This window comes from Chaetura pelagica, unplaced genomic scaffold (assembly GCF_000747805.2).
Source record: "Chaetura pelagica isolate M959 unplaced genomic scaffold, ChaPel_1.0 scaffold164, whole genome shotgun sequence".
In the NCBI taxonomy this organism is placed as follows: domain Eukaryota; kingdom Metazoa; phylum Chordata; class Aves; order Apodiformes; family Apodidae; genus Chaetura; species Chaetura pelagica.
In genome coordinates, this window is record NW_009952971.1 from 866,720 (window position 1) to 884,550 (window position 17,831).

Sequence of the window (17,831 nt, forward strand, 5' to 3'; positions counted from 1 at the left end):
ATTGGAAATTTACCAATGAAATTGTTTTTTTTCTAGGCTTAGTCTCAGACTCAGTCTCTTTTGTCAAGAAATATACTTGATAAAATTGGTTTAAACAAGTCAAAAAGTTAAAATATTGACATTTAGTGTCTACCTTGACACTTGTGGATGCACATAATTGAAGGACGACCCCCTGGCTGTATAAAAAGTATGTTGGTACCAAAAATTACTGGTTTATGGAATATAGCAGAATCCAACCCACAAATTTTAACATGCCAATGTCAAATATGATAGATTAAACAAGACGTTTCATGTTTGGCATCTAAAGCTCTCTGTTCTAGGTCACTGACAGTAACCCCCCATCGTAAAGCCTTACTGAGCTTTAGAGTTTCATTCAAATATTACTTCTCCTTTTGTGTATTAAGGATGATTTCTTACCCCTTTCTCTTTATCTGTTTGTATTTGGCACAGCTATTTCATTATTGATGTACAGAAGCAATTCAAAATTTAATTATTAATTTTCATGTAAATCTTTCTTGCCTAAATAATTTATGGGAAAGATGAGCATAGGCATTTGGAGTCAGTGGTTGTTATTTCTTCTGCCTTTTCTTACCTTTGTACTAGTAGTCTCTGCCAACCCCTTGGAGAACACACCCTTTTGGGGAAGATGGCTTGAATTCCCCATCCTTGTATCATTCCAGATGGGGAATTATTGAAATACAAATCTCCGCTCTGTCCTTCAAAATCTATACATTCATCCTGCCTCCCATATGGTTAAGTACCTGATTTTGCATAAAGTCCTCAATCTTCTGCATCATGAGGAGCTTGGAAAGCCACAGCCAGCTGATCCTGCAGCTGGCCTGTTTGTCCAAATGCCTGTCTGAAAATGCTCACATTTAGTAAACTAGGCAAATGGCCAGACAGCAAAATGGTATCGTCCCCACAGCAAAATCTGGGCTTCACACTCAGGTTTGAGTTGCCCTGGAGATCCCAAACTACCACCATAGCACTGAAAACTACTCCATCTTCCTCCAAACTCTTCCAACCCTGCTTTTCATTGTTCAGCAATTCTTATTTATATATGTAGTCCAAGTTTGTAAATAACTCTCTGATGGCCCCGTAAACCCCAAGGGAGAAACTATCTGGATTTCCCAGGGCATCTCCTGGGAAAGACACTGGGAGTCTCTTCCATGGTTTTATTACAGCTTACATTATGTATTTTTCACAGTAATGAATATATTTTATAAGCTCATGGAAAGACCTCCTTTCATAATGGTTAAGGTTAAAATTTCATTACAACCTGAAGAAAATACTCTGGATTAGAAAAGCAGTTATTCTGAGGAAGTTAAGTTAGTAGCTCCTCCTACTCTGCCTTCTTAACATTTAAATATATAAGCATTTTCTTTAAAAGTTAAATAGAAATGTAAGCTGTAACAGGGAATAAATGTTATAAAGATAGATATCTCTACTGCCATTTATGTGATAATTTTAAAAAAAGAACCATCTTTCCGTGCTTCGGGGTATTTTTCCCTCAGAAGTCGCTTTTTAATCTGATTTAAATCCAATTAAGTCTGAACATGTAAAATGAAGAACAACTCTTTGAATTTATGTATAACTGATTTAACTAATCACTGTCTTACTGCAGAGCTACTAAGCAAACAAACTATGAAAAATAAATGTGAAATTAGATCCAAATCACAGGCAGCCTTCATTTGGTTTTTAAAATAAATAAATAATCATTCTGCACAAAGCAGGGGCCTCTGTTTGCTACAGCAAGTCAAAGCTGCAGTTATTAGATTAAAAAAAAAATAAAAATAAGAAAGGTGAAAAATTGTTTTGTAGTTGAAAAAAAGACACTGCATTTTTTTGGCTTCACATTTAGGACAAAAAGCATTTGTGTGCCTCAAGAAACCCTTCTCCAGACAGACTGGGGACACAGCAGCACCTGGGGAAGCCCTTTCTGCTTCTCTGGGTCTACCCTAATTAAAAAAAACTGCTGGCCCCAAACAGCACTTTGCTTCTTCAAATTCCTACACTCTCTTTAACCAAGCATGCTGGGACCTTGCTGGTCCATTACTAACTAGGGACAGCCTGGGAGGTGTCCCTCCATCCCACGTAGTCTCCTTACCTCCTGAGAGAGGGGACGGGCATGGGACCCCCATGGATGTGCTGCTCTGACATGATGGCCACCCCTGCAGGCTCCTGACCCACACACCAATACTTGAGCCCCACTTCTCATTGCTGGGCAATCTCCTGACCAGGCTGCCAGTGCAGCAGAGGGGGTTACTAGGGAGGAGAATTGGAAGGACAGGCAGTAAGTACAATCCTTTTATCTTCCTATTGCTCTGCTAGTTTCTGTTCTTCCTCATTTGCCAGCAGTGACACTGAACACTAATCAGCTCAGGCTTTAGTTGGCCTCAGGCTGCCATTTCCAGGTAATTAGTCCAGGCATTCCACACTGTACTCTGACTTACAAGTTCCTTGTATATCAAAAAACTTTCCTAATCCAGAGGTATTTCAGAAGCCTGTCTGAGGCCCAGCAATCTCAGTTCCTGACACATCAATAAATGGAAGAAAAGGGGCATTACTGTCACCCCAACTGTAGCATGCTGAATGCTACAGAACATCGTAACTGTATAACTACAGGACAATGGAGTAACTTTTAAAGCTCCCTGTCATAAAACATCTTCCATGAAAGCTGCTGCCTGCTTCGTATGTGGAAAGCACTATCTGATCAGTGAGATGACACGGGAACACTGCCAGACACAGTGGGGCTCAATACCTGATAAAGCAGCTTTTCTCACTGTGGATCAGAAGCTTCATGGCTGCAGGCAGAGCTCCTCCCAAACTGGTTTGTACAAATTAAGGTGCAAATCCAGCTTCCTCGGAGCAATCTTGCTGACATTTTTCTTTCCCCTCTCACAGGCAAGCTCCCTCTCAGAGACTGCATCTGGGAAGGCACTATGCAGAAGCAGCTCATTCCTGCAATACCTATGGGCTGTCTAGCATAGCTCAAATCCAGCTGCAAATGCTGCTTGCAACAGCTCAAACCCTGCCCAGGCAGCAAGAGCAAAGATGGCAAGCCCAGAGTGACAGCTCTTGAATCATTGCCTCATTCCTTTCCATGAAATAAAGGGTGTGGGTTTTTTTCCCTTCTCTTTTGAATGAAACAACAGATTACAAAGCTTTCAGGGGGAAAAAATGGGAAATCTCACCTAAGTGCCTCAGAGATATGTCTCAGGTGAGCATTCAGGAAAAGAAACTTACTCAGATTATTTCTTAAAGCTCAGCACAACCCTGGGCATCCAGCCTGGTGCTGTGTCAACAGGCAGCAGTTTGCCTGTGCTGTGATTTACCGGGGATTTTTCTCAAGGTGGAAGGGACAGGATTACTCAGCTACAAGTCAACTTATTTTTTTTACGATACTTGTTTTGGTAATTCAAAATTTACCACAGGTTAAAAAAATACAACCCAAAACTTCAAGAGCTCTTAAGCCACTTGCAGATTCTGCCATTCAGTCCATAACAGACAAATGATCTGATTTCCCATCGTGTTTGCAATCCCTACCTAATAACCCAAGGTACTGAAGAAGATTAAGTGATGGGATGATTTTTACAAATCATATCATACTGGCCAAGCTTTAACTGAATGCCACGAGAGGTTCAAGCATCTGAGTTGGATTTGCAGTTATTTCTCTTCCTCTGTAAACAGCACCGAGGAGCCCCCAGGCAAGAACAGAAATGTGAGAGGCTGATATGCAAACAAACCCCAGGTTAGCTCCCGGAGTTTGTCAGAGCTGTTTTTCAGACCTAGACCTCTCCATCACAGGAATCAGCCAGCCATATGAATTTGCATTCCTAAGTTGTCATGGTGCACTGTAAGCTGCTCCAATATTGCCATTTTACCTGGTATCTTTAGGTGTATTATACTCCAGTTAGTCTGGGTGTCATAAAGAAACACATTTCTGTTCTTCTTTCCTGACAGATAAACCTTAAAGGAGGCTTTTTTCAAGGTGATTTTTTCCCCCTAAATATTGACAGCCAGAAAAATTGGAAGAAAAACATCCCATTGAGAGTTTTGAACCATTTCCTTTCTGCTCTGGAAAAAGGTGAATTAGTTAAAAGGTAGTAAGAGGTGATGGATTTGTAGGAAAGCAAAATTAGCTATGATATATTTTAAAGCACTTTAGATATATTTATGAAAAGTCAAGATGTGCTTCAAGAGAAATCCCAGTGCACTTTCAAAAAATTGCATGTCTTAAAAAAGATGCTCTTAAGAAATGAATCAATCCCTTTTTCTTTTTTTTTTGCTTTTTTTTTTATTTATTTTTTTTTAATTGCATTGGGATTTATCAGTGTGATACCAGTAGTAGGAAAGGTTTTGCTGCAGCATTCTAATTAGCACAACCAGATCTTCTATAAAGTTGAACACTCCAAATTTACAACCATAGGGAAAAATGGGTTTATGCATGAAACATTTTTTTTACAGTGTTAACTGTGGAATAATTTTCCCTTCTCCTGCCTATACTGCAGTCACTGTAGGAAATGCAAAGACAGGAAAAGAGGATGGACATTGCTGATGGCAATGCACCTTCCTGATGAGGTGCCATTCATCATCTTCCCTGCATAATTGGATTTAGGTATGTCACTATTTTAAATATAGCATAAGCAGTCAATTAAGTTCTATTTTGCACTTATAAACCCATAAACAGAATGAAGGAAGCCAATGCTGGGAATTACTGGAGCCTGCATTTGGTTAAGAAAAACAAGGTATGGCAATTCAGACACACGCAAACACACTCCTATTATTCAGGGCTCAGCAAATCTCCCAGAGGAAGGTTTAATGGCTGCTATCTACCCTGACCAGCCAAAGTCCCTTTTGTTAATCCTCAGTTCTCCTGAACTTTAATCCGCTACTATTTAAATTTGTCATAAAATCTTTTCTTTGCCTTGCCATGTTATTACCTAATCAGTGAGCATATTATGCCCTAATAACTTGTACGTGTTCCCTTTGGTACATGAGCAGAGGACAGGTTACTGTGCCTTCCTGAGCCAGCTGTAAATAGAAACACTGCACTTAAGAACCAGAGAAGAAATCATACTGCTAGATCAAAAGACCCTGGCCCTCCTTGTAGACTAATATAATGAAAAGACAGATCTTCTTTTGGAAAAACAAGTTTTTTCTCTTCTCCCCACTATTTACTCAGTGCTACATTAACCTTTTCAAATGCCTGTGCCAGACAGAATAAGCCATTTACCTCTGGGACCTGGAGCCCACATCTGGGGCAGCCTTGTAGGGGCTTTGCAGGCTGGGGCAGAGAGGAAAGCTGGGCAGACATTCTGATGGACCCAGTTCTCCAGTTATCAAACCACCTAACAGACCTTGCTGCTCCCCAGACTGTACCACAGCCCCCAGGAAAGTGCACTGGGACAACACCATGCAACAAGTCAACTCACAGGCTGGATCAGCACGTAGCAAGTCTGAGAGTCTAACCTGCAAAAGAGGTAATGATCAAAACCTGAATTAAATTGATAGTGAAAAACCTATTAGCATTCCCATGTCCACTGTAGTTTGGGTGCATAACTCATGGTAGGTGTACATCACTGACTTCCAAGGAGCCTGTTTTCTAAGAGCTTGAGTGAAAACAACCTTGTCAAGACATCATGTTTTCCCTTCCCCCAGCCTGAACGCAGCAGCTATTAAAAGCTATCAGAATACAAGAGGCAAAATATTTACTGCATGTTTATCTAAACATGCTACACAGTCACCTTGAATTATAATATCAATCCTGCTTCTAGCTGCATTTTTAACCTTCTAGAATTTTCTTTTCTTCTAGCCAAGGAAATAAATTAGGCAGGGAAACAAAACTGAATGCTCAGTGGTTGCTGAAAATCCTGTGACCTCTTGAGTTCTTACAGAATAGAACATATCTAGTGTTTTGCTAACTGTATGTGTTGAAAGTAAATGGCAAAACAACTGGGTTCTGCCTGTGTCTGGTATTAGGAGAATTGTGAACTTTTGATTTGGAGTTTTTTGACAGAGAAGTTATAAATACCAGCAAGTGTTCTGCAGTGCTTCACTGATGTTCCCCCAGTGCAATTTGTTTACTGCTTCAAGATATTAGACAGTCATATATTTTACTTTCTCTGCTAGTAGCCAATTTGCAAGAAAGCAAGCAATATAAAAATGGCTATTTACTCTGTAACAAGCAGTACAGTACATTATCACTCGACATGGATGATGTTAGAGGATAGCAAATCAATAATCAGTTCTTATACAGTAACTTTGTAAACCATCTGCTTCTATCATTGCAAAACATGCTCTGCTGCAGCAAAGCCTTTAGAGGCATACTAACAGACAATTTCCTTTTATGAAGTGTAAAACAATGTTTTATCAAAAGCTTTCTAATTGCCTTACCATCTAAATAAGTGAAATGGTTAGGTTATGCAGAAACTGCAGAAAGAGATAAATTGTAACTCCCTGTGAAGGTTCACCCTCATCAGAAAACATTTTGGTTACCTTTCGAACTCAAGAGTTTGTGATTAGGTGATATATTACATTATTAGATCCTACATGAAAATGTTATTATTACCATTTATCATCTGACCAGAGAAGGCTCAAGACACGCAGCTGAGAGCACCTTGTGCCAACCTCACTTCCCTCCCTGCACACTTTGTCCAGAGATGACTGCTCAGCTCACCAGTGTGCCTTAAGTCAGGTACCCAGAAGTCCTTGCAGAGGCCCTCAGAGGTATCTACTGCTTGTCATCAATAATCTAGGGAGGACAGCAATCATTTTAAGCACCATTTTGTTAAACATCTAACATCTGAAAAACCTGGGAAGAAGTATACAGTCACTGTAAAGTTTCAGGCCCCCCAAGAACATTCAAGAGACGTTCTAGCAGGGATGAATGTGGAGATGTGAGATGGGGAGGGCAGAACAGCAAGCAGAACTTAATTTGGAGGTTTACAAAGGTTCAAGCCTTCAGTAATCACTTGTAAGCTGCCAATAGAGTCATTTCTTTCCTCAGCAAGTTGACTGCTCATTAGAAAGAAATGAGCAATATAGAGACTCAGGATCCCAGTCCTGCTCTATTTTACTCACAGCCCTTTACTTCACCAATAAATCTTGCCTTTACAACTCCAGCAGGCAGCTAGGAAATGCCAGACTGCTTTCCTCCCCGTTCCCAGCCCCAATCTCACAGCACTCATCCCAGGCAACTATACCTCAGACTCCAGTAATCTTATAAATTCAACAGTTTTGCCCCATTCTCTTCTGTAAATAATTCTGCCTATGCATCTCAATTAAAACACAGCAACGCCTTGCTCCAGTCTCCTGCTCCTCCCGTGTATGGTGCAGCTGTTGAGGAGCAGAGAGCATCCATGGGCTTTGCTCACTGCCAGCACATCTTCCCCAACACGGGTAAACCACAGCTCAAAGACCTACACTCCTTCCCTTGGACCTTCTCCCTGTGGCCAGGGTCCGGGGCCACTTGCCACAACCCAGTCACCAGATGTTGTCAGGAAATATTTAAAAAAAAACCAACACAAAACCACAAAAAGATTAAGCAGTTTCCAACCTCAACTGCCCACACTCTAAAGTCAAATAAAGATTAAATCTAATAATCTTTTAGCATGTTGACTCCTTTAGATGACTTTTTTTGTCTCCTTGGCTTAGGATTCTTTCCTATAAATCACTTCTACATTTAGTGTCACCAGCTTCATGAATTCATTTGTCTATGCTAAAAGCATCATTGCCTGTGTTTATATTGCCTGGCTCTTCAACCCATGTGCTTCTCTTGCACACTTCTCTTGTAATTCAAACTGCCCAATGAGATCGTATTTCCAACATTAAGTAATATTAGTTTGATTGGCTCTCATACAGAAAACCAAAAGACTGTTTGTAACCTAGAAAAGCCAGTGATGTCCCATTACCTATTGGATAATGGCTTTCTAGTTTGTGAACTGTTAGCTCCTCTTTGCACCTGGTGCACCTTAATAAACCTGTTATTTTTGCTATAGGCGGTACTTGTGTCATAAAAAATGTAGAAATCTCATTCTGGAGTTACTGCTCACTTCAAGGTAATGCTTTACTTTCCTTTTTGTTCTCTCTTTTCCATTTGCAAGAGCTGACATGATGATTTATTTTGCCTTGACTACTGAACATCACTCTGTATACAGAGAAAAATTCCATTAACCAGGGTCTTTCTCCTTCACCAGCCTGCAACTTTGAACTGTCTTCATTCAGGCTCCCAAGCCTCACCGTATTTTTAAGCTTTCACAAATAATTTAGTTGCTTGAAATTAAGATGAAATAATCACACAAGCCAATCACACATAATGACTTTTAAAATGTGGTGTTTTGCTGATCTATTTGTTTCACTTCGATCACAATAGTTGAAAGGTACATTTTGGATAGAATGCATTTTCTGAGTTGAAAATGTTTCTGCATGCACATGTATGATATGCCATGGTGCACAGTTAGACCACATCATGCCTTGCTGGCATGCTAGACCCAAAGCAGCAGTTCAATAGAATTTTGTCTCAGCAGCCTAAAAACTAATGCAGTTTTTCTGCATTAAAGCTAGCAGTATGAATTTAGCACTGCTCCTGCACAATGGCATTCCCATTATGAACCAAAATTGCTAAATGTATACACTTGTGTATTTGGCTGCTCAGTGACAAAGATTTTATATTTGGGGGGGAGAGTTTTCCCTCACAGTTGTTGGGGGTTTTTTTTGGTGTTGTTTTGTTTTTTGGGGGGGCTAGTTTCTGCTTACACTTAGGCACAAAAGGTGTTCACCCTATGGCATAAATTCAGAGTAAAAACACTGAAAGGGAAGTAGGTCAGCAAAAACTTCACGTTTCACTCCTTTCCAGCACCAGCTGCCTCCCAAAAGGTCTCGAACTCCCCTTAAGGGAGTTGGGTGTCTCCAGTCCATTATTTTCCATGAAGGCTCAGACACACGTTCAGCCTTGGCACACTGACCTTGGTCAATACCAGAAGCATCAAGCTTTTAGACCAGCGACTGGACCTTGGCACCTCCTGGGGTTGCTCAAACCCAGCCCTCCTCAGAGGGCAGCTGGGTTCACAGGCCACCAGCTCAGCTTGCCCCTAAAGCCAGGGGCTCCCTGCAGCCACCCAGGGACAGCTACATGTCGTACAGCAGCCTGGCCTATCCCCTCACTACAGAAATATTGGCCACTTGGGCATCTGCCTTTCTAGTGGCCTCTGTAGCCCAGGGCAGGCTGGAGTCTTATCAACAGTTATGATACAAGTTCAGAGCCAAAACCTCATATGGGGTCACCGAAAAATGTACATTTTCAAAATCCATACTTTTCTAAAGCTTAACTCTTAATTTTAGTGCAGCTGGGGTATAATTTTTGAACATGTGGGACTGTCATTTCTCATTGTAGTGTACCAGCTCACCTGAAACAGATGGCATACATTTCGTTTCACTTGAAGTAGCATTACTCACACTAGGCAAGCTTGTTCTCTAAGTAATATCTCAAACACTGACAAGTGACACAGAATGAGATGGCTACTCAGAGGTCACCAGGGATAATTTCTTTTTTTCCCCAACTGTAGAGAATATCTATGTGCACACCATAATCCCATATAGCTTAGAATAATGCTTGAATTTGGGAAGAGAAATAGCTTTGAACTTTCACGCAGAGCAATACTTAGACAATGAAAACCTTCAGCTTAATGCCTCTGAACTTTGCAAGCATCCAGAACTGCAGCCAACATTCATGATTTACACCATCCTGCATGTCCCAAATACCTTCTGGTGATGCCTGAAACTTTGTTAAAGGTTGATGTGAGACTGCTATCAATTCCAGGCTGACCTATCCTCCGTTCTATGGTCTATCAGTGGCTTCAGATATAGCTGTTTTCTCGGTTTACCAAATGCAATCTCAGCTACAGCTGAAGCAGTTCTGAGAACTCCAGGCAGAAAGGACATGGAACAGACCCTGCTCAGGGACAGTCTGCAGTAATTCTTTCAAATGGCAGAAATACAGTTTCCTTGTTCCCTAAGACAATAAATAGTTAAGTGAGAGGTCATTAAAAAAAAACAAAGGATGCTAGACCTGCAAGTTAGGTGACAGATTTGGTCTGGATTCTTTTAACAGGTTTTTTAAGGCTGAGGTCCAGAGTACACATTAATTATATCTAGTCTAAAATACATATATATATATATTTGAATGAAAAAAACTCAACAAGTTATGGTTCAAAATTTCTATTTACTTTAGCCATGAAAGTGAATTTCTTTTGCTTAGTTTTCATGTTATCTGCTCAGTCCCTGTTCAGGTTGTCAGACTGATGAGAGGGCCTGAGAGATCAGCTAAATAATCAAGAAAAGAGAGGAATAAATGATAGAGAAGGCAACAGTCACTTTTCATTTTAAGTGGAATTCAAATTCAAAAGACAATTTAGTAATAGCTATTGACATCACTAATTCACCCATTGAGGAAAGGTTTGCTTTGTTACTCATTTAATTGCTTCGATACTCCTCCATCCAGTTATGGGAAGCTCCTTCTTAACTGTCCCACACACTAAGAAAAGCAGATCAGTCCTGGCACTTCTGACATCTCCAATACACCAGCAGAAGACCCCTTCCAAAGGCTTTTCCAAATGCTGGTGGAGGGTGGGGAGAGGAGGAGGAATCAAGCTTATTGCTCTATGCTCTACTTCACCATTTCAGAAGAAACAACGTGACTGCTGCCATGCTGCTGCTAACAGCTTTATGAGGGCCTCCTCCAGACCCTCCATCTCACCCACCACCACAGACACCCCTGTGGCACTTCCCACTCTGGTCCCAGCACATCACACCCACAGCACCTACCTCCTCTCACCACCACACTCGTGGCTGGTGGTAGCTCATGTTGTTAGAGAAGACAGCAGCAGTTCCAACTCCATTTGTCTCAGCAGCCCAAATGCTCTCCAAACACTTGCTATGCTGCACCAGTAGAAAAAAAGAAAAATATAACAAAAGTGCATCACCCAAGGAATATTTGCTTCTGATTTTGAGAAAGTGCTACTGGTGTTTCTGTGGTAATTTCTAACTACTATGTTTGCATGAAAACCTGTTCATTGGGACGACTTCATGCAGCAGTTACCTAGTTCTCAAACCTGTCTTCTGTCCTGCAAATTACAGAATAAATGTGTGTCAGAGTGAACTAAACAGCTAATGATTTAACACAAACGTAAGTGGCCAAACCTGTGGTCAGGCTAAAAGATCACGTCTACAGCTGCATATGTACTTTTAAAACATATACTAGGTTTGCCTTAACCCTTATCTTAACAGGTAAGAGTTTTACCTTTAAGTTAGTGCTTGTCTGAGCATACTTTGGCAATTCTCTGATTCTAGCATCACAGACACTGAATGAAGAAATTCCTCCTTAGTCTTGAGGCACAGTGGTAGCAAAGCCACCTGACAGAGAATTTTGCATGGTATTCAGGTAGGAAAACAAATCTGCATGTTTAGTACCAAAGTGAAAGGGAATCCATCAAAATGACTATAAAGAAGTACTGGATTAAATCAAATGTGTTTGTAATTCTTGTGACACACACACAAAAAAATAGAGTTAATCAAACAGCAATGAATCAAGTGCGTTATTAGAAAACAGGATTTTTCAGCTCTGGTTAAATTTCATTATAAGGTCCTGGTCTCTGCTTTGTGTTTGAATGATGGCGTGGATCCAAAAACCCTGGCTGTGACCACAGTGCCACCCAAACACGAGTGAGCTGGGTAAGTCACTCCCTGCCTTTCCCAAGGTCGTTTCTCCCCATCAGGGTAGAGGCACATATCAAGAAGCAAGCCTGAATTGCTCCAGATCCTGTTGTAGCTACTTCAATGTCAAAGAGAACATGTTAAGGCTCACTTCCAAACACTGCTCTATTCCTAGCAAACCACTTAAATAAAGCAATCTCATGTACACATTTAGGAAGAAGAATCCAAGTGTGAGGCAAAGCAAAGATTTTGTCTTCCAGCCAGAAATCAACTCATCAGAATTCAGTGCATCCCTCAAACTGAGTGCATCCCTCACACTGCACAGCTAGAGTAGCAAGAAAGAATTCAAATGCATGTACAAGGATTTGGGGGTCTGTTTCTTCTCGGTTTGTTTGTTTTTTTTTCTGACTGGGGAAGCCCATATCACATTCCTATGGGCTGTGAATCTCCTGGTGATTGTTTTCAGCCTACTGATATACACCCCACTCAGGTACACCTGAATCTGCCTAGATGGCGCTGTTCCCTGGCAGTTCATAGCTAGAAATAATCCTTTTACCACCTGCAAGTAATATTTGCAGATTAGAAGCAATACCAGCACTTCAGCAACACCTCTCTGAGGTTGATGGTGAGAAGAAACAGACTTATTGCTGATTCCTACCAGCAAGAGAGAACAGAGTATGAAGAAATCAGGCACCCCAGGTTGGAATTCTTTTATATATATGTATATACATGTATATATATAAATTTATATCACCATGAATCTTCCTTACACCAGTTTTAAATTTCAATGAGCACCAAAGATCTACCTTCAGAGGAACATTAGCTTGTTGGCAGGTACATATTTCTGCTGGCAGAATATGTTCCTCAAACAATTACATCTTATCACAACAGACACTTAAAATTTTACATGGAACTGTATCATGGGGCCCTTTTAAAATCCCCTCATTAATGATCATTATGTAAGTAGCAGTAGATGTAAGACATTCCCATATTGCTCATAGGAGTTATGATTTAATTCTATTGCAATCTACTCCACCATTTGTGTAATCACTCCTGACACTTTACCTTTTGTTTTGTAAACCATTATTGTCTGCCACAAATTAAAAAAAAACCCAACAAACAAGACATGATGTTTTGTTTCTCACTGCAATCTGATCGAAAAGATGTTATTAATTAAATGTTGTACACAGTTATACCTGAAAACTCACTGACAGCTCTTGGGAGAAGATTCATTACTGGAAGACAGTTCTTATTATTGAGGTCTCTGAGGCAACATAGAGACATTAATAAATATTCCACACATTCCTGTGATTTAGGTAGATATTATTCAGCATTTGTGGGGAATAGTATGGATTTTCTTCAGCCTTCAATAGCGAGTAGCATGGCTCAGTGTTGCTCATGACTCTAGGAACCACTATAAATGAACACTTGCACGTGCTTTATCTCAGTAGGTGAGTTGGCAAAGACACAGGGAGTAAAACTGAAGAGCCGCTTCCCTCAACGATAAAATCTTTTGGTTTAGTCCCCAGACTGAGCTTTTTGCCAAAGGGAGGAGGCAAATACACTTTGCTTGTGCTGGAATTTTCATTTTCTCTTTCTCACTCATTTATTTGCTGTCATCAGAAGTGTTACATGCAGAGAAAATATTCCTTTGCAGGATAAATAAGTAGAAACTCCTACAAAATTCCAACTGCTTACAGTGAGTGTTCCAACCAAGGTCCTCAACTAGCAGCAAATTTCTTTTCACAGAAGGTATACTGGGATTCCTCCTCACATTAAGACTATTATTCTTATGTTCCTTGCTGAGAGAAGGTCCATCTCACAAAGAGGAGATTTCTCAGAAGTTATTATAATGAACTTGATTATTTTTTTTCCCCTCAACATTTTCACTGTAGTGCCCGTAGGTTTATAGGGAATTTCATCAAGAAAGAGGTTTTGAAAGCTCTTACCTTGGCCACAGAGAAACATAGGGAATTAAATTTTCTTCCTCAACGTGCTCTTTGAGCTGGAGTTTCCGAGTACTCTGAAGGTAAATGTGATGTGACTAGTGATCAAATTGCTTCATAAAGAAAAGTTCATCACAGTCAGGGTAACTGCTTAAAATGCAACATAAACAAACAGGTCTGTGTCAATATTTTGACTTTGTGTAAACAATTCAAGCTGTATCACTCTGGAGATAATGACACATAATGCTGCATAAAATGCTCTGAAAGGGTTTTACCGAATAAATCTGCATTTCAGTGCTGGAAGAAAATTGGTCTGTGCAGTGGAAAAATGTGAACTACTTTGCTCTGGTTGAATACGATCCTAACAAGGCCTGGAGCTTCCAGAAAGCATGCTGAGAGAGGGCTTCACTACTATAAGGTAAATGGGAAAAGAATTGCATTCAGGCTCTGCAATGTCTTTAATCTCATTCACAGAGCTTCAGAAATGTGTGTGTGTGACAGGCTAGAATACATCATTTTGTCCCAGTAAGTATAAACAAAGTGTTTCTTACAACTCTGATGCTACATCTCTGGGCAAATACTCTTTCTCCATTTAGCAACATTGTGAGTTCAAGTCTAGAACTAAAGATAGTGATTAGTGTTTTAAAACTGCCAATAAAACTAAGGGAAAGCAATCTGTACATAGGAGTTTATTTAGATGCCCACAAGTTTTAAATCATTCCCCTTTATATCTCGGCCCACTGGATTTCTCATCCAACTGAAGTACCATTGGGTTTTACAATGTGATATACAAAATGAGCTGACATTATGATTTACAAACATTCTTTGAGTATCATATAAAACACAACTGTTTCCCTTATTATACAATCATTAGGGCAATGCAAATATAGTCAATACATTAGTAGCTGAAAATGATGGGGCATTTTAAGAAAATAAAGTTAACTTTACCACACAGACCTGTTAGATAAAACAAATCCTGCTTAAAAAATGGGAATAAATTTATCTGAATGATTGCAATTCATTTTTATATCATGTTGCCACTTTCCCCTTAGAAGAAACATAACAGTACTTCATTGAAAAGACGACTTTTTCACTGTATAGTCACACTTCATTCTTATTAATCAGTTCCACATTTTCTGCATGAAACTATGAAAAACTCACAAATGTAGACTTCCCAAACTGTAGCCACTATACTTATTTCTGCACTCTTTTCCATATACTCACTGTGTTTAATTAAATAAACAAAAGGCAAAAAACACTACACAAATGAGCAGAACAAAACACAACAGCACATTAAAAAGGTGACATTTAAGCAGCAGATGCCATAATTTTAGAAATAATATTCTCATTCTAATGTCACAGACTTTCTAGTCTCATGAAAAAAATAGACATTAGATGAAGAGAATCTAAAATCTAACCTCAATGTGGGGCTGAGTTTTAATTTGTATTTCTGTCTAAGCTTAGGTACTAAACAATACTGTGTGCGTGGTAAATTTAAAATTAATTTTTTGGTGAATGTTATAAAAGAAGAAAAGAGAAAACCTGCTTCTGAGCTGATAACTGGGTAAATGAAAGTTACCAAGTGTTAAGGTCTCCTGTCCTGCATGTCGCTGGTACAGCTGCTTCTGCACTTTGTCACTATGGTGGCAGTAACTGAGAATGGCAGACATCATTCTGACTGTGAAAGGAAAAAAGGAAAAATTCTGAACTCAAATGAGGTTATAATCGAAAGCAAATTCTAATCTAGTCAATTTCAATTATATCATCTTAAGGCGCTCCAACTGATTTATCACTGCACAACCCAGAGGGATTTTACCCTTGCCAGAGTTTGCAGTTCCTCTTGCAAAGCCAAATACCGATAACGACCGGTGATTCCTTCCTGAATGTGTGTTGAAGTGGTGGAATGTTGGTTTAGTTCCATTTCTCACTAGAGGAGTCTTGCTTGCTCCTGTGTTTGGAGAAGAAAGTGCTTTTCTTTTTGCCATTTCATTAACTTCATGGCATTAAACTGTATAAATTTTTAAGACAGGTTTATTTTGATTGCTTCCATTCTGTCCAATCAAATATACCTTTGAATGTTTTAAAATGTTGGACAGCTGTGAGATATAAGTACTATGCAATCTGACTGTACATACATACATATTTTCATAAATACATCTGACAGGGACCTTGGAACTAAGTATGTGACATCATGGGACAAAATCACACCAGGCTGTCTTATTTGTAAAATCTAGATCCAAAGTAAAAAGAGCTGAATTCTATCATGTTGTCAATACACAAATCAAACCAAAAATACAGCATTAGTTTACCCGTGAAATAATTTAAACGGATTTGCAAATGTCTTGACAGGAAAAGTGTGTCATTTACAACACTGAAAACTTTGAACAACCATTGAGTGCTATGCGCTGTACTGCGGGTCACCCAGACACGGCTAGCAAGGATGAGCATAGTGAGAGGTCCCAAAGGCAACTCCCAAACATCTTCCTCATGCGGAGACTTTGGTAATTGTCCGTTGTATAAAACGCCAACGCATACGACTTCATTTCAGGTGTTAACTTCATCAGTTTTCCTCCCTCGGCACAGTCCAGTCTGACTAGGTCAGTTATTGTTGAGACACTCTAACTCCACCGAGCAGCAGACGTTCCCATTCTGCACAGACAAACAAGCAAGGGTCAGTCACCTCCACAGAACAAGTCATGAAGAGCAAAGGGGCTGGTGACATGCAGAGATGCATCTCTGACACATTTACCACATACAAAAAATCTGCTGGAGCCATCATCCCAAGGTGTACCCCCTGGTCTCAGCTGTGGTGGCTTTTTGAGGAGGCTGACACTGATCCTAGCATTGAAATGGCCTGAACAGCACCTGAACTAGAGCCCTGGATGTCAAAGACTCAGTGGTCCCCTTAATAAAATACAGGACAGCAATGGCAACAGAGATGATGGGATTTGTTTTCTCCAATATAAGAAAAGCTAACGGAGAAAGTTTTGATCCGAGACATGAGAGAAGCTCTCTGTTTGTCTGAAATCAGCAGATAGATCAGATTCTTGATTCACGGCAGATATGTATGAGGAAAAAAATAAATATGGCTTTGGAGATTAGTCCATTGTTAAATATCTGTCTGTAACACCCAGTCATTTATAAATAAAAGGTTATGTATTAAAAACTAGAGCAAACACTAAAAACCCAAACGAGCAATTTTTTATTATTTTTTTTTAATCCAAAGCAAACCAATAAGAAAAACTCTGAAAAACAGCACAAAATCTAACTTCGAAAACATAAAGTCCTGGAGCAACAGTTTGGTTTCCCACAGTAAATAGAAGAACATTTCATAGAACCCAGTATGTTCATAGTTCTGATATTAGCACAGTGGGGTCATCCCAGCATGGAGCAGGGGAGACAAGACTGCACTTCTGCATCAGGGCCATTGCATCAAATATGTCTTGATGGGATCAGGGAACAGAAACTCTGACATTCCCTTCCCCCTTCTGTTCTGGGGGTGCCTTAATCTCTGACCTCCAATGTGTTTCTACTTCTATAGTTGGTGGTGAAACTTTTATTAGTATTTTTGCCTCTGCTTACTAGCTCTGTAAAATACATTTTCATGAACATTAGGCAATTATTAATCTGTTCATACTGAGAATGCCTGAAGGGCTCTCCAACAGAATGTCTGCAAGTTGCCTTAGGACATTACATATCTGTGCTCGTTTTTAACAAACACAGAATAGTTTTGTTTCCACCTTTTAGGCCACAATAGGTGTGGGATTTTTGTAGGCTTCTCCCCTCAGGTCTCATTTACTTCCCTGAGATCTAAATGTGAGCTTCCAGGGCAGAAAGTGACCCCGACATACACATACAACATACACCTGCATTACCATTCTACCTTGCCCATCATACCTTACATTTGCAGGTTGTACAAGGAGATCCCACCATTGCCCATACAGCGCCACTAAGTCTTGTGATTCCATAACCATCTAGACAGGTTTTCCTGATGTCGTAGGTGATGTTGTCAGCCAGACAGGGGTCACTGACACAGTGGGGACAGCACTCTCCTTCTGAGATGGCTGTGTACTCGCAGTTCAGATTCGGGCACATAAGAGGCCAACAATCCACCTCTCCTTCCTGTAAAAATTGAAGCAAAGCTCATTGAATCTGTTGCCCTACCAAGAAAAT

At 40.1% G+C, this 17,831-nt stretch overlaps 1 protein-coding gene across 1 annotated transcript in view; it reads right to left on the reverse strand.

Moving 5' to 3' along the window:
- Positions 1 to 15,753: 15,753 nt before the first annotated feature.
- NELL1 (NEL-like 1 (chicken)) overlaps positions 15,754 to 17,831 on the reverse strand; it is a 281,278-nt gene continuing 279,200 nt past the window's right edge. The window contains exons 17-18 of the mRNA XM_009995858.1: positions 17,556 to 17,780; positions 15,754 to 16,307 (exon numbers count right to left, since the gene is read on the reverse strand). Coding sequence (XP_009994160.1) covers positions 16,257 to 16,307; positions 17,556 to 17,780 — 276 coding nt within the window. The 3' untranslated portion in view covers positions 15,754 to 16,256. The remainder of the gene's footprint in view (positions 16,308 to 17,555; positions 17,781 to 17,831) is intronic.